Genomic DNA, 20,755 nt, shown 5'->3' with positions numbered 1-20,755 from the left:
GCTTCTCACTAAACACGAAGTTTGAGGAAGTAAAATATATCAGTTCTCTGCTGGTGTGTGTTAGAACATTGGTGCATTAGTACATTGCTTGAAGTATTGCTTTTTTTTTTTTTTTTTTTTATCATTTCTAGTTTTCCTGTTCACTGTCGTTTTTAGAATATATTGAGAAACAAAAACTAATGGACCAGAATCTAACTGTAGCACTAAATCGGTACACAAGTTTGGCAGTGGAGGGGAAGACCATGGAGTTTTTCTCCCTTTTTAACTGAATGACTAATTATTAGCATCTTGCCATATGCTGTGGATATAAATTTTGATAAAAATAGCATGTGTTTATTTGGAGCAGCCTGTAGGCTACTATGTAGCTTGCAGCTAACATTCAAGTGGAGGAGGAAAGGTGATCAGCTGCAGCTTCGGCAGCTGATCAGGCAATGGAGACGAAGCTGCTCCTGCTCTCTCTGGTCAACCTTCGGCTGTACCTGAACTCCATGCTTAAACTCACAGAGCTAGCAGAATGATGATTGTCATTTTAAATTTGGATTTGACATTGTGGCTACCTTCCCGGCTATGCCAAAACCGTCTCTCAGGCTGAACACAGCCCTGTCTCTCCCTCTGCTGCCTGTGAAAGGCTTTTTAGTGCTGCTGGGTGCAGCTTCGGTCCAAGACGGGAGAGAATTACTTCACAGAACTTTGAGAACCATCATTTTCCTAAAGGCGAACAAAAAATGCTTTCAGTTAGAACAGTAGAGTAAAAGGAGGAGAGGAGAGAAATGCAGAGGAAAAATTGCGCTTTTTGGACTGTTAGCCCAAATTAAACTTTCCGTCATTGGCTTTAAGTTCAGTTCACAGAGGTTTTGTCACTGAGCCAAGAGGTCTATTAAAACTTACTTTATTTAGCATTTTGATTTTGAACAGGGGCGGGTTTCTTTGAAAAAAAAAGAACAAGATAATCACAGTTTCGGTCCTTTTGTCAGTTTACGTTTGTTTCTATAGAATTTGTTTCTTATTAAATATTTCAATTCAGTTCAAATCAATTCCATCAGATTCTTTGAATGTACCGTTTTAGGACACCTTGCACTGCAATGAAAAGTACTTTGAATGCATAAGTATTTTTAATAACAAATACTCCTGTACTTTAACTTCAGTTGTAGTTTAACTTGGCACTTTTCACTTTTATTGGATTAACATTTGACTTTGACTCAAATACTGGAGCTGTATACTTTGGCCAGCATTGTTTATACTACAGTACTTTGCCCTTGCCACTAGTGAAATGTGTAACGGGAGGTTCTTTGTTTATTTTCTTTTTCTTATTTTGTCACTTTTGCTTAACTTTCTCAATTGCCCAGTATAGTGGATGGAAGCCAACTAGAATTAAAACTACTTTTTTTTTTGTTGAGACTTCTGGGCTAAACAAATCCAAAATTAGAAACTCATATTACTGAATCCCAGCCATGGCTGGGTACCCTAAAATCTTTAGGGACAAATCAAAAGAACAACAAAGCACCATAACCATTAAGGTCCAGCTATCCCAGCTTCATTATGAAACAGTCACAAGCATTATTAACTCAGACTAAAGTAAGTATTGGATTTGTGGTGTGCCATAATCAGCCATTTTTAGCTTAATTCATGATTGTGATGTGCAGTTTCGCTGATTCAAAAAGAAACATGCATGTAAATGTATGTGGTGACCTGAGCAGCATGGTGGCGTAGTGGTTAGTGATGTCGCCCCGCAAGAAGATGGGCGCGGTTTGAATCCTAGTAGGGGCACTTGGTGATTGGTTACAAGTAGTGGACGGGGGTACAGCAAGGAATGGTGCCCCCCCAGCTCCTAGACTGCTCCAGACCAGACTGGACCAATTACGAGAGTCTAGACCAGATCAGACCAGACCCCTCCAGCGAATCACTCCTTTCTACACTGAGATGCGGCAGATAGAAACGAATGAGCCTGTGGTGCTCAGACCAGGGAAAAAAGACCAGACCACTGAGGTGACTTGTTTACGGTTCAAAAGGGACAGAATGAAATATATAAATAAATCTTTAGGGGTTAACCCTATGGTTAGGTTAAATAATTACATAAATTTCATTAATTCAAATGGGAAATAAATACTTAAATGTGTCATTAGTTCATTAATATACCAGTTCATCAAATGTAAAAGTATATATAATTATCTCACTATTTAATTAATGTTGCAGTGCTTCATGAATTTATTTTATCAGTGCAAAAGTAGCGAGTAACAAGAGCATCAAGTACAATATTTGTCCTTCAAACGTAGCGGAGTGAAAGTAAAAGTATCCCCCAAAAAGTACAGTACTCAAGTAAATTTACTTACTTTGTTGCTGTAAAAACAGCCTGCAACGTCTGTAAGTTACCTAAAAGGTGCTACTCCTGAAATTTAGGTAGTAGGTTCCATAGTGTGAGTGATGGGCTGGGACTGACTACAGCACGGAAAAGATAGTAGATGGATTATGATATGGATTATCTGATAACACACTGGAACCCCCCCCCCCCCCAGATGCTAGAGAGTAGACCAGACCACGCCCAGAGACTGGATCCACAGACCGGATCTAGTCTCCCCAGAGACTAAAGACTAGACCAGACCAGACCCCTCCAGAGATCCCTCCACCGGACCCCCCCCCAGAGACCAAACCCTTCCACAGACCGGACCCCCCCACAGACTAGAGACCGCATAGTTATGAGTCGTGAACTAATCAGCTATTCCTGCACAGAGAATATGAGGCAGAGAGACCTGTTGGTGAATGAATCTGAGCGGACCAGGGAAAAATGAACGAATCACCCACTGAGATGACTTGTTACTCCCGAGTCACACAAAAGATTAGTTCAAAATGAACGAATGACACATCACTAGCACCCATGTGTTTATGTGTGTATGAGAGAGAGGGGTATGCTTCCCATTGCTCTGTTTTAATTTTGAATTTGGTTCAACTCCATGATGAATTACAAACTTCACTGATTGTATGAGAGTGGAAAAAAAAAAAGTTTTAAATTAATGCTCAGCAACTGATTCTGCAATTAATTTTGACATTCATTTTTGGTTTACCAGGCGGTGGCTGCTGAACCAAATGATTAATTTCAAACACTGATTGTCAAGTTATGTTGGCGCATTCATGCATGTGACTCTGCTTATGTCGACATTTATCATTATTTCTCCATGCATGTCCATACTGCAGTTTAAAGACTTCCAATCACGACAGGCTGTACCTCGTGTCTGACATCGTTGCTGCACACTTAGCAGTGGTTGAACATATGGGCTGGTCTTCCTTGTTGTTTTGTTGATGCAATTTTCTCCACACGCATATACATTTACACACCACATACATCCTCTGGAAATCACAACCCATAAATGAAGGAAAATGCGTTTCCATGACACAGGCAGACTCTGCAGTCAGCAATAGGTGGGTGGATAAGTGGATTGGCAGTTGTATCTAAAACCTGCCTCGGTTTCGCCGCCAGGACCCCTGTAAATTAAATGTGAATGCAGCGCTGGAGATGTTGTGCTAAAAGCAAGAAAGAAAGAAAAGAGAGAAGTAGAAGAAAAGAAGGGGTATTCAAGGGGGAAAAGGGAGGATGGAGAGAGAGACCAAAAAGGAAAAAGAGATTGATGATTTGTTCCACATCAGCCTGGATTCAGTAAATGAAGTATTGTCAGCTCTGGTATACTGTTTATGGCCGAGTGTACAGTACAGCATTCAGGGAAGATTGCTGTCGGCATGCTGACATCTCATTTCAACCCGACACCCACATCTTTCCTTTTCTCTGTATCTTCTTATATCTTTCTCTTTCGCTGTCTCTCTCTCTTTGCCTCTTACATAAAAGGGACATCAGCATCACGTTTACAGAGCGGTTAGTGCTTGCCTCAGTGCTGAACAGCTGTGCCGATGACAGATTTCTGCAGAACCTACGGGATGAAGGTGTTCACTCACTTTTAATCATCTGTTCTGAACATCATGGGGTGATTTAGAAGGCTACTTTGAAATTCTCTCATCAGGCTGGGGCAAACTCATTTCACTTCCAGTTTCTCAAGAAATGTCTCATTATAGTGACAAGAAGGAAATCGCTGTTTGATTCAGAGGAACCAGCTCATTTTCGACTAGCTCATTACTCACAAGTCTTTGATGAGTTGCACTTTCAGAACATTAGTTTGATAAGAAAACAGCACAGTTCCATTTCTGTAAGATATTCTCACTCGAAGCAACACAGACATTCAGTTGTAGATAAAGCTTAAACTACTGACATAATAATGCACAAACAAAAGAGTAAAAGACTTTTCATCTTTCCTCTCTGATTTTTTTAATTTTTTTTTTGGTTGTCTGACAAGGCCTTACATTTATTTTGTGAGCCTTTGGTAGTTGGTAACCGTTGTACCAAACTACCTAACAGTATGCAATATAACGTAGGTACTTGACCTACTAAAATACCTGAATAATTCTGGTCACACACTATATCATAAATAACTGTTATAGCTGTGAGCCATTTTTGGACATACACAATACAGTGTTTACTGTGATGTATTTGTATTTTTTTTTTTTATATACTTCTCACAGTTGCTGGATCATTCACTTCACTGTTAATCCATATGTTCAGTATGTTGCACTTACAATTGCCAAAATATGGCTATACGTGTTGCTTGCACCTTTCAAGCCAAAAGAAAGTGAGCTGTGCTGAAAATAGATATTAAGGGTAGTCAGGATACAACAACATTTGAAACAAAATGCAGTGACAGTTGTGGTGGTGTTTGCCTATGTCTGCCAGCACCGTCAATCAAATTTGATTAAACCACCCTCTCACAATCCAGTATGGAAGAATCTTTCAGTCTTAAACACTTTAGTAAAAATACCGAAGGATGAAATTTACTCTTGTTGTACCTCAAATGTTGTCAAATGTATCTATGTTTATTTTTTTTCTGCATTAGGGACCAAAATGCATTGATGAGAAGTTAGAAATGTTAATTATATAAACGTATGACTGAGATTAAGAGATAGATTAAAGAAAGAGCAGAGGCTAGCTTTTAAGACTTAAGAGTACACTTTAACTGCTGTGAACTCATGTAACAAGTGAACTCATGTAACAAGTGACTTCAGTGTTTCTAATGCAACTGATAGTGTCACTTTGTGAGTAGAATGCACAAAGCCGAGAGATCATCTCAATCAACTCCAGCCACAGTTGGAATTGGTGTGTGACGACCTGGTTTTCTGCCTTCGATCTGACACATTTTCTGGTAGCACATATGCTGCTTTCCTCTCTTCTCTCAAATACGCATATGCTCGAACGCACACACACACCCTGACTCTCTCTCACTCTGGAGTACAAGTAAGTCAGACTTAAAAGAAAACACACATGTGTCAAAGTGGCCAGTTGGGAATAAAATCGAGGCCACTGGGCCAGCGCTGGCGGCTTTCATTCCATTTCATATTAATGAATTGCTAGAAGCGAATCTGCTGGGACACTGAGCTCAATTAAAATCCTTAATCTGAGTGAAGAGTGTGTAGCAAAAAGAACCACAGCTAGAACAAGTCATCCACAAAGCAATTTAATTCAGTGGGATTCCTAAAATGGTCAATTATATCCTGCGGCAAACAGATTGGCACAGGTGGATCTGATGCTTTGATTAGCAATCAAATGTATCCCAAATGACTTGAGAGTGTGTGTGCGTGTGTGCCTGTTACTCCATTTAGGAGACTACGTGTACAGATTGTTACCAGTGAAGCAGCTGCCTTCGTGTTGTTTGGGGAGTTGTGATAACTCATTCGTCAGACCTAAATGACATTGATCCTAACTTTGGATGCACATTATACCTGCGTGTCTGTTTGTGTGTGTCAGTATCCCATCATCTTTTGTGAAGGATATCAGCTTTCCCTTGTTGCCACAGTCTACTGTCCCTCCTGCGAACGCTGACACCTTGCTAAAATTGTTGCTTTTAGACAAGATGAATAATGCAACTGGGTGGGAGTTGGGAGTGATTCATTAGCCATCTGGCACAAAGATAGACATAAAAGAGAGAGAACAGTCTCGCTTTTGTGTGCCTGTCTACACATGCTAAAGCAATTTTTGTCCATAGCATTAAATGTGTGTGTTTGTGTGGCATAGCTGACATAAGGACGCCACAGGGCAGAAAGTTTCCATCTTCTGTAATGCATATTTACCTTGTTTTGACCGAGTTCCCATTTGTGCACAGAACAGGACACAGCGAGTTTGTTAGTTACCCAGAGACCCAAAGAGCAACGGGTGCTTCTACTCTCAAACACAAACACTACTGCATTGCCCTGGTTCTTCTGTGTTGTGTTAGTGTGCGTTAGCCATACTTAACAGGACTAAGATTCAAAGTTTGTGGCTGGTTAAACATTGTTTACAGATGTTTCTCAAGTCACATCACTTACAGTAAATACATGCCTTTGTTTAGGAATATGTACCATGTGAACAAGCTATATAAATGCACTGCTTAAGAAGACACATTCAAATAATACATAATTTAGCTGCAAACACTAACAATACAATAAAAGTGATTCCAGTGGACACAAATAAAATTGTTGATGGGGTCAAATCATCAGGTTGGCATGATTAAGGTATTCCACTTAATCAAATAAACGGTTGTTTAGTCTATAGTGTATGAGATATAACTGATTGACATGATTCGAAGAGTGTAACACACTTCACAACAAATGATTTACAGAAAGACAGTTCTGGGTTTGATTCCCACATCTGGGGCATTTATGGGGCATTTCAGCCAATGTCGGCTGGGATTCGTTACGCATGCAATGTGTATATTACACAAGTGGATGGAAACCCGTCAGTTAGGCCCTGTCTACTCAGAACTTTTAGTCACATTGTCCCAAGTGTTTCCATCCATGTTGATAACTCCCAAAACTAATTTAGGAATTAAGTGTAAAATGTAAAGGTCTTGTGTGCCTGGATTTGGCTGCTTTGGTCTCATTTCTAATTTTGTTCGTATAATTGAACTGAATAAACAATAGCCTACAGTCCCATGTGGGTTTTCTTTGGGAAAACATACACCCAGCCATTTATTCTATGACTAACAGTGAATAAATGCCAATTTTTTTTTTTGTTTCTTTCAAAGTAATCCCAATCCACCAGAATATCATTAATGTTGCTGTCAGATGGATGATTTATGTTTTTCGTGATTCACTTCAAAGCCATTTATTTGTTGGTGCATTCTGCCGATGTTGATTCAAGTGTGCATTACCAGATGCAGAGCTGTGCTGAAATGTGAGCAATGTGATTCTGCTGATTACTGTAGTTTTTGTGGTGTTCTTAGTGAGCGTAGGTGGAGGTGTGTGGGAGAGGCTGCGTTCTGTGCATGTAATGAATTCATCCTCTCCGGAGCCAGTTTGGTGCACGGTATTGTACCAAACTGGCTCAACAGTGTTTCACTTAAAGAGCGCCGATGAAGAGATTAGATTTTCATTGTGAGCATTAACTGGTGGCTGCATCGTTGCAGAGCCAAATCAGAAGACTATGCAGCTGCCCCATTCGTTCTATTGTCTTGTTGATTTATTGATAGCTCTGCTAAACGAATGAGATCAGTGTTTGCACTTTGAAATTTGAAGTTGTCCTGCTTGTCATTTTTTGTGAATTACATCAAAACTAGAAATTGGAACAACGCATTATCATCCCAAAGTGCAGTTCTTATGTCTGCAGGTTTATTGTTCCAGCCTTAATGATTTTCATAACAAATAAGAAAGATTATTTATTTCAAAGGATGCCCTCAGATTTAGGATACAAATAAATGGGATATCCCATTTATTGTATCTATAATATTTTAGATATCCTCAAACTATAGTTGATTTGGCAGCATGTAAAAGAAATTGACAAAGATGCCACATGAAATGTTGAATGGGCTGTCCTTAAATATGACTTTATGCTGTCTCATTAATCACACAAAGCCATTTACAATCGATTCTCTCATGAAACAGCCATTGGCAGCAATCTGAGTTTCATTTGCAGGCAACTAAAAGGCAACCTTAGGTGGTGCTAATTTATTTTATCTGGCAAACTCACCCATCAAAGTTTGAACCCCCCCCCCCCCAAAAAAAAAACAACAACAAACAAACCAACAAAAAAATAGGAATGGTTTGGCCACCGATCCTTCGCTAAGCCCCGCCCCCCTTGGTTACTGTTGCTGTGCCAGACTGTTCTGTTGTCTGAAGTTCGGTAAGTAAATGTCCAGTTAGCATAAGTCTGATGATCAGAAAGGAAAAGACAAGAGAATAAGAAAATAAAGGGTTAAGAAATGTTTTTGAACAAAAAAAAGTAGCACTTAAGTGCACACAGACACATACTGGAGTTAAATCTAAATGTTTTAATGAAGAGCAAAAGAAGTTGATTTGACATACTTTTTGAAAAAAAAAATTATATTATTATATTTAACTCTGGAGAAAGAAGTAAGTCTTCATTTTAAACACCGTTAAAAGTGACACGTTTCTCCCGCCGAGCCTCGGTCGCCGTTTGGTCACGTGATCAGACGCACACGTTTCGTGGGAGAACCAACATGGCGGACCAAAACACGACCAGCTCACCGGAGGCGGTGCAGTGTCCCGTTTGTTTCAAAGACTTCAACCCGGACACCATTAACGGACACCTGGACGTGTGTCTGCTGAAAGGCGGAGCCGACGGCAGGCCTCCCATGAAGAAACCGCGCTTTACCGCGGGAGCTTCACCAGCAGGAGCCGGGGTGTTCACCGATTCGGTTCCCCCCAAGTTCCTATTCCCCTTTAAGATGATTTACTGCTGTGCTGAGTCGTGCTATGTTACCGTGTTTACTTCAGGAAGAAACGCAAATAGAAACACAGCTGGGTGTACGGACAGCGAAATGGAACAAGCCGATGTGTAGGTTACTGGCATGTTATTTATTATATATATAAAAAAATGAGAATGCATTTGTTTGGCCATTCATTCTCAATCTTTGTGTAAATGGATGCCAGCTAGCATAGCTGTGCGAGAGTAGTCTACGTTAAGTAAACCTCACTGCCGGATCACTTACACTAGTTAGTCGCTTAGAAATGGACTGCTAGCTAACTGGTTAGCATGTTCGACTGACTGATTGATGACATTATTTTTGACCTATAACGTAACTATTGCTTACCGTTCATTTGGAAACGGGCAGAGCGCCTGCGAATGACATATTTCTGCTCCTCGGAAACACCCACCGGATAGTGTCCGTATGTTTCATAATTCACGAACTCGTTGAACACAAGTTTGTCCATTTTACCATAAAGAACATACACTCACATGACAAACGCTCATCCTTGCCGCCCTTTGGGAAACTGGGTTGGGAATTAGTTTATGCCCTGGGTTGGTTCCAAGTAAGGGCATGATTTATAGGAAAGTCAATGATGCATTCACTGAACACTTCAAATGTTTTTTCCCTGAAAGCCTACACATTATCTGTTATCTCTTGCACGACATGCCCATAAAATAGGCTATAGGTATACATAATTATCATTCATCGATCAACCAGTGAAACTGTAGCATATACACAACAAAAATTTAGCAACAAAGCATGGTATTTATTTACTCATAAAAATTATAAACAAGTCAACAGGCGTGGACTCGAAGCGAAGAATAAGAGGTCACGTGGGATGCTGGAGCCAATCGCAGCTCACTCTGGGTGTTACGTCATCACTGTCAGGTCACGTGACTTAAATGTGAACTGGTTAAGTAGTGCAAATGTCAGCGCAAACTCAAGCAGCGCTGTGGCGCAGCGGTAATGCTGCCGCCCCGCACCTAGGTGGGAAGTGTTCGGTTCCCGGCTAGGGTAGGCGATATGAATGTATGATGTAATATAACCCCGGGGTTAGTGATGATGATGGTGTTAATATGTATACATGTATAAATGTAATGTAACGGTGATTGTATGACTTACTGTAACCTAAATGTATGTAATGTTGAATATGAATGTAAATGTATGTATGTAATGTGTATGTATGTAAAGGTCCATTCCCGGTGTGGGCACCTGAACGTGTCTACGGAGTTAATTGGTTGCGAGTGATGGACTGGGCTAATGCAGATACGGCGCCCCCCCCAGGACCTAGGCCGAACCACACGGGACGGGTGACGGCACCCCTCCAGGAACGGACCGAGACCAGACCGGAGACAAGACGCGTCCACAGACTAGACCAGTAAAACCGCAAAGGAATCACCCACTGAGATGATTTCTTTATGGAGGAAAAAGGGACATGTAAAAATACACAACTACTTTAGTAAAAGATTATGTAATATTTGAATGTCTTCTTTCTAATTGTACCTAATTGTACCCCCCCAACAAATGGTTTGGCCACCGATCCTTCGCTAAGCCCCGCCCCCCTTGGTTACTGTTGCTATGCTAGCCTGTTCTCTGTTGTCTGAAGTTCGGTAGGAAAATGTCCAGTCAGCATCAGTCCGGTGATCAGAAAGGAAAAGAAAAGGGAATAAGAAAATAAAGGGTACAAAATACAAATATTTTTTTAAAGGTGGTGACGGTGAATTTGGGACGAGAAACGTAGAGCAAGGTAAGAAACAGGGCCGTTAGCTTGTGTAAGATAACTGGCCAGCTCTAATGCTAACGTCCATTAGCCTAGCTTATATTAAAGCCCGACATAAAATGTTATCTTTGACAGAAACAGCTGAGTTTGGTAGCTCCATCAGAAAGGTAGAGACAGAGAGCAGAGGGCTGCAGCTGCAGTCAGGTCACAGAGAGAGGGTCCTGCTAGGGAGTTTAGTTGTTGCCATTATTTCTGCTTTTGTCAAAGATATTGGCCGCAAATTCAGAAGAAGTACTCCTTCGCTTCAGCCACAACAACACACACAAGTACCGGGACATTACTCGTTGTTAATGTTTTGTTTTGTGCTGAAAGACAGACCTGTATTCAGCTGTAAGTGATGAGAAGTTGGACCGTGGTGTAAGAAGACATCTGGATACAAGCTAATGTGTGTTCCAGGTAATAATACGGCCACAATGTATAATGAAGAATGAGCCGATCGTTATGGAGAAATAATCCAGGTAGGATGAGGATTATACTTCATGGCCATATTCTTACCTGGAGCACGCACAGAGGTGTGTGTGTTACAACAACAATTACAATTAGAAACAATGAAGGATTAATGTTAGACTAGCACAAAACTAGCGAGAAACGAGAGCATCAATAGAAAGGTAGTAAAAAGTACAATATTTGTCCTTCAAATGTAGTGAAGTGAAAGTAAAAGTATCCCCCAAAATAATAGATACTCGAAAACTGTACTTAAGTACAGTACTCAAGTAAATTTATTTCGTTACTGTACAGGCTTTGTTTGTTTTTGATGTTATTATTTACGCAGAAAGATTTATCAGAGACCAGCTATGGAGACCAGTTGTAAATTGGTGCATACAGTATCTAAGTTTCATCGACTATGAAAAACTACAAACATGTTGTTTTGCATGAGAACTGATTGCTTCAGTGAAATTTTCTGCAGGAAAACAGAAGGAACAAAAAGAAAATGACCCCCATCTGTGTCGGGATGATTCAAGAGCTAGCACAAGCAGACTCAATATTTGCTTTAATTTTGAGGGAGCCTCCACTGAATTGTTCTGCACAAAGTGCAGCCTTGAAAGAGCTGTGCTGTTGCCTGCATTTCTTTGAAGGCTATTTCCACACACTCCCACTTCTCTGCTCCCACCCCGTCTCCATGTCTTCAGCAGTGTCTCTCTGTCTTTGACACTCACTCACTCACTAACCTAGACTAAGGTGTATACAGTAAATGCCACATCAATTTGAATCAGTCATGCCATGTTATAATCAGGATGTTATTATCCAAAGGGTAAAAGGTCAAATTCACTATAATGTTCTGCAAAAACAACTTTGCCATTATTTATCACTGTGACCCAGAGAGACAAAATTTTCACCATATTATGACCATCTTATGATTCAGGGTACTTAATCATTAGTTATTTTACATACAACCACGATTATATGCTGCAACCTTTTAAACCCCATACAGATTCACCTAATAGCCAGATGTCTGTTTCACAAAGTATGAAAGTATGATGGAAAAACCAGCAGGAGCAGCATAAATGAACAAGCCCACTTTTCATTTCAATTCTGAGTCATTTGATGTGAACTAGTTTTTTAGATTCAGTGCAATGGCAGTGGATTGACACTGCTCTGGTTCTTGGTGGTATACTTTTAGGATGATTTTTTTTTTTTTTTTTTGACTGTGAGCTTTCACCACAAAGAGCTGAGCTTTCATGTTTACCTGCATTGGTGATAACATGGGCTCACTCATTCATTCACTCACTCACTCACCCGGACTCGCTCCCTCCCACTGCTTTCATGAGAGACTCTGTGTGGGCTTACACTTGAGTTTTTGCCATGTGCTTTCTACCCCCTGTTCACACACACACCTTCCCCCACACTTCCCAACACTGTCCAAAGATTTTGAGTTTGTATATTTGTATCTGTGTGTAAATGAGAGAGGAAAAAGGGATGGACAAAATAATAATGATTTCTCAGATTGTTCTCACTCCTCATCTAAAATATTACAGTAATTTAGCTGTGGGTATTGATTCTCTCATCAGTATAAGCATTTGTGTTATTGGCCACCAAACTGCCTCTGCCTCATGTTGATCTGAGATGAAAAATTTTACCTAAATAAAAATGTTGTGTTTTTATGGCAGGATTATTGCATTACTTGAATTAGAGAGAGCAAATGAACATTTGTATGTAATTTGTTGGATGAATGTTGGTGAGAGCTTGCCTGTCGGTCGCTCCTGACGCTGTTTTTCAGTGTTTGTGTGTAGGAGGAGGGACATCAATGTGTGCGTGGGCAGATGTGTGCGGAGATGCCTGCCAGGTGTATGCGATGTGCATTCTTAGTCTCTTACCATACAATTCTCTACAATTCTCTAATTCTCTACTACATAGCCTGTAAAAATACCATATCTCGTTGCTTACGCAGCTGCCAGTTTATTTTCCCTTTTCCCTTAAAATGAATGACATGTCTCCAAAAACACTATTTTTACAGTCAAGGTCATCACACAACCACTGGACAAAAACATTAATCTCATTAAAGGAAAATGGGGCCTACCACCATATTTAGCTACTAATGGAAGCCTTTCTTCTTTTTGTTTTTCCCAGGTGCTCTTTTTTTTTAACCCAAATGTCTCCTTCTTTTTCCTAATTAATAACTTTTAATTTGCTGCTCATCAGGATCCTGGCCACCGCTGGTGCCCACATGAATATCCCAGTTGACCTCCGAACCCTGAGGGCAGTGCGAGTGCTGAGACCTCTTAAACTTGTCTCTGGGATCCCCAGTGAGTCAGTTACTGACCTTTTTACACTGTACTATCAAAGTCAAACAAACTGCTGTATGATTGCATGCGGCAAGGTGACAGTCCTTCCTTTATTTTCAGACATATTGAATGTCCGAGTCAGTAATGTTGAAAGTGAACAGATTGAGAGAAACCAATTCTCAATTAAAACACAGAAACTTGTTGGACAAAAACGCCGACAACTAGAAACTTTTAGGTCCTTTGATTTGGAGCCAACAAGTTGAACATCAATTTTTTTTCCCCTAGAAAACCCCTTCAAATCTGCCCATATCAATGCCACAAATATATCGACAAACACCTTTCCTTCTGAGATCTGTCCTCTGTAATGGGATGTCCCTCTCTGTTGTGGATGCTTTTAGGCCTGCAAATTGTGCTGAAGTCCATCATGAAGGCCATGATCCCCCTGCTCCAGATCGGCCTTTTGTTGTTCTTTGCCATCCTCATGTTTGCCATCATAGGCCTCGAGTTCTACAGTGGGAAACTTCACCACACCTGCCTGGCATCTTTTGACATCCTGGGTAAGGTACACACACACACACACACACACCTCTAACAGTCTCTTCTTGTTGTGAAGAAATGTGGGCAGTTCATCAACCATTTGTGCTTTTTATTCTCTACCAATGTGCCAAGCTAAAACCTAGACACAAGAGAAAATGACCAAAAATTATTTTGAATAAACGTGCATCCATGCATTAATCCACTATCATTTGGCTTTTTCACATTGCCATTTGTGGGCATCTTCTGTCAGATGCATCTATCACAATACTGGCGGCTTTAGAGGAATATCATTATCCTTAGTATTTGGATTATATAGAACTGACTGTGACTGATTGGCCAACAGGTACATCACATCTGTACCTTGTTCGTAAACAAAGGATGTGAACATCTTTGTTTGATAAGATTAGGCGTTCGTAGATTACAGCAGCAGGGAGCTCAGAGGTATTATTAAAGTTGCTGCCGGCTGATTTAGCTACTGCTTAATTAGTCAATAGCTACTCTGTAATCACACGCCACACAATAGCATTTACTGTCATTGCTTCATACAGCTCAGAGGTGGACTGAGAAATCTTACCTGAATAGGTTGATCGCATTACATATGATATACGAAGCTCTGTCAGTTTTTCTATAGTTATAAACTCTCTCTGTCTCTCCCTGTATGTATGTATATATACATATATCAATAATTTGGACCAAAATAAAATCACAACATGCTTTTTTTTGTAGAAAATGAGACTGTAGACTCATCCGAGTTGGCATTTGCATGTGGCGTCAGGAAGTGTCCAGAGAAGTACGACTGTAACGACACCTGGATTGGGCCCAATGATGGCATAACGCAGTTTGACAACATCCTGTTCGCTGTGCTGACTGTCTTCCAGTGTATTACCATGGAAGGATGGACGGCTGTTCTTTATAATGTGAGTTCAATCAACAAATAAAAGGCAAAACGTAAACTTCAGTGCTTTAATGAATGAACAAATGTTTGATTTCAGACCAATGACGCCTTGGGTCCCACGTGGAACTGGATGTACTTCATTCCTCTCATTATTATTGGCTCATTCTTCGTCTTAAACCTGGTGTTGGGAGTCTTGTCTGGGTGAGTGTAAATCTTTCTATGTTCATAATATCTTCTGTCTGTATTGTGGATGGCAAGAGCTGTTTCCATGCCTCTTTCTTTAGAGAATTTGCCAAGGAGAGGGAGAGGGTGGAGAACCGACGGGCCTTTATGAAGCTTCGCCGCCAGCAGCAGGTGGAAAGAGAACTGAACGGCTACCGAGCCTGGATAGACAGGGCAGGTACTGGGCAGCAGAATAACTTTACCCAGTAGACATATATTTGAACACTTACATAAAGGCTCCGAGTGAGCAGGCAGGATTAGGTTTTTTTTCCCTGCTATGCTACAGACTTTGTCAGAGATTTGGACCAACAGTAGAGTAGCTCAGCGGAGTTGAACACACGCACTCACACACACACACACACACACAGACTGCTGTAATGGCAATCTGCATTTCTAGTCTCCTACGCAAGTAGAAGGTGAAAAAAAGGTGATACTGACTCACTGACTTAAATTTGTGCATGTATGTCTGTGCCCAGGCATTTTTGTGTGTTTGCGTGCATATATACAGTATATGTGTGTGTGTGAGAGAGAGAGAGGGAGAAAGAGAAAGAGAGAGAACTGCTGTGCATATTTATGTATGCATGTATGTGGGAGAGTGTGGGAAGGGAGAGAAAGAAAACGGACATAGAGAGCGAGAAAGAGATATTACAAGTGTGAGAGAGAGAATGAGAGCTCTTTGAAGAAGGTCATAGTGGCCTCTCAAAGGAACATCAGTTACATCAGTTCAGCCTCAGTTCCTGTAACTGTTTGCAGACATGCAAAATAATCCAGCCCTATATATTTCCACATCTGATGCTATGAGTTGCGTTTTGATGAATCTGATTAAATCTGTGTATAACGTCTACTTTTATTACATTACAGAGGAGGTAATGCTTGCAGAGGAGAATAAAAATTCTGGGAGATCACCGTTAGATGGTGAGTGCACACACTTTAGTTTTGTAATCCACTCCTACTGCTAGTACCTGTATCTAATACAGCTATTTATAATTGTATCCAAAAATACACTTTTAGTGGTTATGAAACAGAAATTAGTCATGTTTCACTGCTTACAATTTAAGCACTAAAGTAAACCATTGTACATGATGTAGTAAACTGCAGTTAAAATGGCATAAGAACAGTGTTTGTATCAGCTGGCTACAACTTGTGAAGCTGAAACAATCATTTAAAAACAGGCCTCCTTCTTGAAATAAAGTCAACCTATTTTTAAGTCAGGTACAAACATGTTATACATGAACTATAATATGCATATGTATAGTTAAGCTCATATTTGTTTGTTTAGAGTGTTTATAAATATCCAGTATTTGTAATATTTGTCATATTTAGTTGAACAACCATAATCCCTCTTAAGGAGATTGTGTCGCTAAAATACTGCTTATGAATAATGGATAGGGGAACTTGAGTATCACCGGTAGCATCCTTTGTTGTTTTCATTTCCACGTCTAAAAGTAAAATCAAAATTCAGTAATTGAGAGATTTGGCAAACTTTAAATTTTGTGAATTGTTTTTAGTGCTAAAGAGAGCAAGTAAGAAGACTGGAGCACGGAGAGGAGCACCAGGGGACGAAAAGTACGCAGATATGTCCACCGCCAGTGAGTGAAGAACATTTCAGTTCATCAGATTCACAGCAGGCCTCTTCCTCCTCCCTCCACCTGACACTGAACCATTTAGTGACTTTGCATACTGCATATTTCCCATAGATTTTTCCACTTCCCCGACCTCCTGTTGTGCTTATGTCTGAACATTTGTCTCTCTCTCTCTCTTTCCTCTTTTCAGGCATGTCACGCTCAAGAATGAACTTCCGCAGTGGCCGCCGTGGCCCTGCCGCCTACCTGCGTCGTAAAGAACGTATGCTACGAATCTCCATCCGCCGTATGGTGAAGACAGACACGTTCTATTTGATGGTGCTCAGTCTGGTGGCTCTGAACACCATCTGTGTGGCCATCGTCCACCATAACCAGCCCGACTGGCTCACCATCTTCCTCTGTAGGTGTCATTTTTCTGAATTGCTCTGCTGTTTTTGCTCTATGGTTTACTACTCAAAAACTAATTCTCATCATGTATGTTAATGCATAGTTTTGGGGGGTTTTTTGGCACATTGCGACCTCATTTTGTTTTGACTTAATTGCTGTTCATTTGTAATCTCCAGACTATGCAGAGTTTGTTTTCCTTGGACTGTTCTTGGCTGAAATGTTTTTGAAAATGTACGGTCTGGGTTTCCGGCTCTACTTCCATTCATCTTTCAATTGCTTTGACTGTGGGGTAAGGTCGTTCAACTCTTACTCTGAAAGTTTGCAAAATCTTGTATAATCCCCTAGTTGAGCCTCAAGTAGTATATTTAGTTGCTTGAATTTCAGGCTGAATGTTGTAGCCTCCAGCCAGTCAGTACAGCTTGTTTATCTGCGATCTTAAAGATCTTGTGGAACATAAGCACAACAGACAACTGTGATACATTTATTGAAGTGTGGTAAATTACCTGACCAATTTGCCCACCTCTGCTATAATTTACACAAGATTAAAAAAAAATGACTAATGTGCTGCTGATCAGGTGGAGATTAAACAAAATAATTTTCGTTGTCATATCATGTCTTGCAGGTAATTGTTGGCAGCATCTTTGAGGTGGTTTGGGGCTTCTTCAGGCCTGGGATGTCTTTTGGGATCAGCGTACTCAGAGCACTGAGGCTTCTGAGGATTTTTAAGATCACCAAGTAAGAGGGACAATGAGGCATTTCAAATAAATTAAGCCCAGATTGTTTGATTAGTGTTGTTTTTGTTTTTTCACAGATCTGTGACAAAAAAGACGCATAAATTATGTGTAATTTCTTTCTGTCAGGTACTGGGCCTCTCTCAGAAACCTGGTTGTGTCCCTCATGAGCTCGATGAAGTCCATCATCAGTCTGCTCTTTCTTCTCTTCCTCTTCATTGTGGTCTTTGCTCTGCTAGGGATGCAGCTTTTTGGAGGAAGGTAAACAATTATAACAATTATACAATTATAATAGATTTTATTTATGTGAAGTGATTTTCATTAGTAATCAGTAAACTAACTTTACAATACAAACACATTTCCAGGTATGTGGGAATATAGAAAAAAAAGATAATTACAACAGAAAAAAACAGATGATGAAAGTGTGGTTTAAGAAGCACTTTTAAGAGAAAGCAGCCAGACAGCAAAGACATATTTAGATTTATATATTTAGAAGGAGCTGGGCCCTTCCAGAGCATCTGCAGCATCAACCAGGCTGATGGGGAGTTAACATGTAGGCTTTAAGAACAAGCAGTAAAATCTAAATATCTATTCTAAAACTTACTGGAAATCCACGAAGAATACGGGAGTTGTTTCTTTTGAGGCCTATAGCCTACAGGTCTACAGCCTGGCAGCAGCATTTTGTATCAACTCCTGTCTTTTTTGCTATTTCTCCTGGAGACACTAAAAAAAAAAGTATGTCTGCAATATTTGAGTCTGGAAAAGATAAAAAGCATGGCTGACCTTTTCCAAGTCACTAAAGAAAGAAAATGGCTAAATCTAACATAGCTGTCTCACTGGAGTAAAGTACAGCTGCACCACTTTAGGCACAAAAGCATCAAAGGACAATTTATCCCCCAAAATAACGCAGAGGTTGTAGCCCTCTCTGTGAACATTATTGGATAAGTCACCCACACCAGAGGATAGATTTTTAATACCAGGGCTACAGGGAGTGATTATAATTACCTCTGATTTGAAGTCATTCAGCTGCAGGAAGTTTTTGGACATCTAATTTTTTATTTCAGCGAAGCAGGACATAATACATGATGCATTTGTGGAACCAGGCTGTACTGGGACATAATTGGATGTCATCCGCTTAGCAATGGAAAGTCATGTCTTGGCTACGCAAGATTTGCCTCAAGGGTTGTATGTACATGGTAATTAATACGGGACCCAAAATCTGGCCTTTGGGGACCCCACAGAGATGAGGACGACGCTTCTCCAAGCATTATAGAGAAGAACCTGTTGGACAGATGAGAGCTACATCAGTGATCCCAACATAGTTCCTCAAACAGCTGATTAGGAAGTTAAGGTCCAATGTATGAAAGGTTGAGCCAAGGTCAAGGAGAGTTATGTCCCTGATTTCTGCAGCTGATTTACACGCTATATTTTAACACATGCAGTAATTTAACCTGCATCTGATCTGAGAATGACAGTTTTAAAATCTTATCTAAACTCGAAGCAGCAACACAAGCTAAGCAGCAGTTTCTTCAATGGCTGCGTTGATAAGACAAAGAGGAAGTGACATGTCAGGATGAAAATAGCTCTACATCTTCCTCCTCCTCCTATTCTTCCTTGGTCATATCTGACCCTGCTTTCAATTTTCCTCCCCTCTAGGTTCATCTTTGAAGATTACACTCCCACCAACTTTGACACGTTTCCAGCTGCCATTATGACAGTGTTTCAGGTTTGGCTCCCACAGATCCCCCCATTCTGCCTGCTCCCCATGACACATTGCACCCTTGGATATTTCTCACCCCAGGCGCAGATTAAACAACCCTCCTCACTCGCTCTCCACCCCCTGCCTCTGCTATCATCCCACACATCCATGCACACATATGCGCACATGAATATCAGACAAGTGAAACGTGAACGCATCCACATTGGATCTGCTACAAAACCAACTGCACTGTGAAAGAGTGTTTTGATCAGCACACACAGTAATTACTTCTCTTGCTGACATTTTTAATAACACATCTTTAACTGCTTTACATGTAATATGTGTCTTGTGTGGTATATTTTTAGTTCAGTGCTCTCCTGGATGTAATAAGAGCAATGTTATTATTAATTCAGAAATATCTTTGTGCATCTGACTGCAGATTCTAACTGGTGAGGACTGGAATGAGGTTATGTACAATGGGATTCGCTCACAAGGAGGTGTGCAGTACGGGATGTGGTCATCGATCTACTTCATTGTGCTCACACTATTTGGAAACTGTATCCTTGTTGAGTCCTCAAAAGTGGTTTGTCAGAGAGCTCTAAAACAGAATCACACTGTGAAAGTCACTACACAAAAATGCAATTATGCTGTGTAAGGGAAGCTCCATTTAAAGCTTAATTTTGCAAACTACCAATTCTTCCTACTGGAAAAAGTTTAACTTAGCCGAAGGAGAAATCTACATTTGTTAACTAAAGCAGCTTTCAATATAAATAAGAAGTTGTTCAAAGGCCATATAGAAACTGACAAAACATACAAAAACAAGCTGCTCCAAAATGGAGTTACACTGCTTGTTAATTTCATGTAGTTTGCTACTCCCATACTTAACATGTTATCTGTGCTAAAGATTAATATTATATTCCAGTTCCTAGTTATCTTTTCAAAGAGAATGTTGTGTTTAAACTTTTATTGTCATTCAACCATGAATCTGTGTATGAGTCAGAATGGAGGAACATTTCTTTAGGGCCATGGTGCAAAATAGCACATTATATAGATTATATGTTTTTATGTATTTTGTATGCACAATAATTACACAACACAGTCCCTGAGTCATCATCTCCGAAACAAGTCAAGTGCAAGCTGATAAAAAAACGGTACTGTCATGTCAGTTAAGTTTGGTTTGTGTGTGCTCTTAACTGCCTTCATGACAGACACGCTGCTGAATGTGTTCTTGGCCATCGCTGTGGATAATCTGGCAAATGCACAGGAACTGACAAAGGTTTGCAGTTTTCTTATCTCACATTTAGTAGTTTACCAATCACATATCAATATTTTTTGGCGCAAATGTACCCAATAAAGTGTGCCATTTTATTAGACCAAATTTCGTATGTCGAATTGGTCAATTCCTCTTTGATGTCATGTAT

At 40.3% G+C, this 20,755-nt stretch overlaps 1 protein-coding gene across 1 annotated transcript in view; it reads left to right on the top strand.

Annotated features, from left to right (window-relative positions):
* The window catches only part of LOC115057948 (voltage-dependent R-type calcium channel subunit alpha-1E-like), a 46,090-nt gene that overhangs the window by 4,576 nt on the left and 20,759 nt on the right, over positions 1-20,755 (top strand). Inside the window, exons 5-18 of the mRNA XM_029525209.1 lie at positions 13,198-13,301; positions 13,679-13,837; positions 14,544-14,734; positions 14,810-14,913; positions 14,997-15,112; positions 15,796-15,849; positions 16,443-16,523; positions 16,708-16,917; positions 17,081-17,193; positions 17,527-17,639; positions 17,765-17,896; positions 19,292-19,361; positions 19,774-19,891; positions 20,543-20,610. Of these exons, the coding sequence (XP_029381069.1) occupies positions 13,198-13,301; positions 13,679-13,837; positions 14,544-14,734; positions 14,810-14,913; positions 14,997-15,112; positions 15,796-15,849; positions 16,443-16,523; positions 16,708-16,917; positions 17,081-17,193; positions 17,527-17,639; positions 17,765-17,896; positions 19,292-19,361; positions 19,774-19,891; positions 20,543-20,610 (1,633 nt within the window). The remainder of the gene's footprint in view (positions 1-13,197; positions 13,302-13,678; positions 13,838-14,543; positions 14,735-14,809; positions 14,914-14,996; positions 15,113-15,795; positions 15,850-16,442; positions 16,524-16,707; positions 16,918-17,080; positions 17,194-17,526; positions 17,640-17,764; positions 17,897-19,291; positions 19,362-19,773; positions 19,892-20,542; positions 20,611-20,755) is intronic.

Source organism: Echeneis naucrates, chromosome 17 (genome assembly GCF_900963305.1).
Source record: "Echeneis naucrates chromosome 17, fEcheNa1.1, whole genome shotgun sequence".
Taxonomy (NCBI): Eukaryota; Metazoa; Chordata; class Actinopteri; order Carangiformes; family Echeneidae; genus Echeneis; species Echeneis naucrates.
The sequence above is the reverse complement of the archived record's forward strand: the minus strand, read 5'-3'. Positions and strand labels throughout refer to the sequence as shown.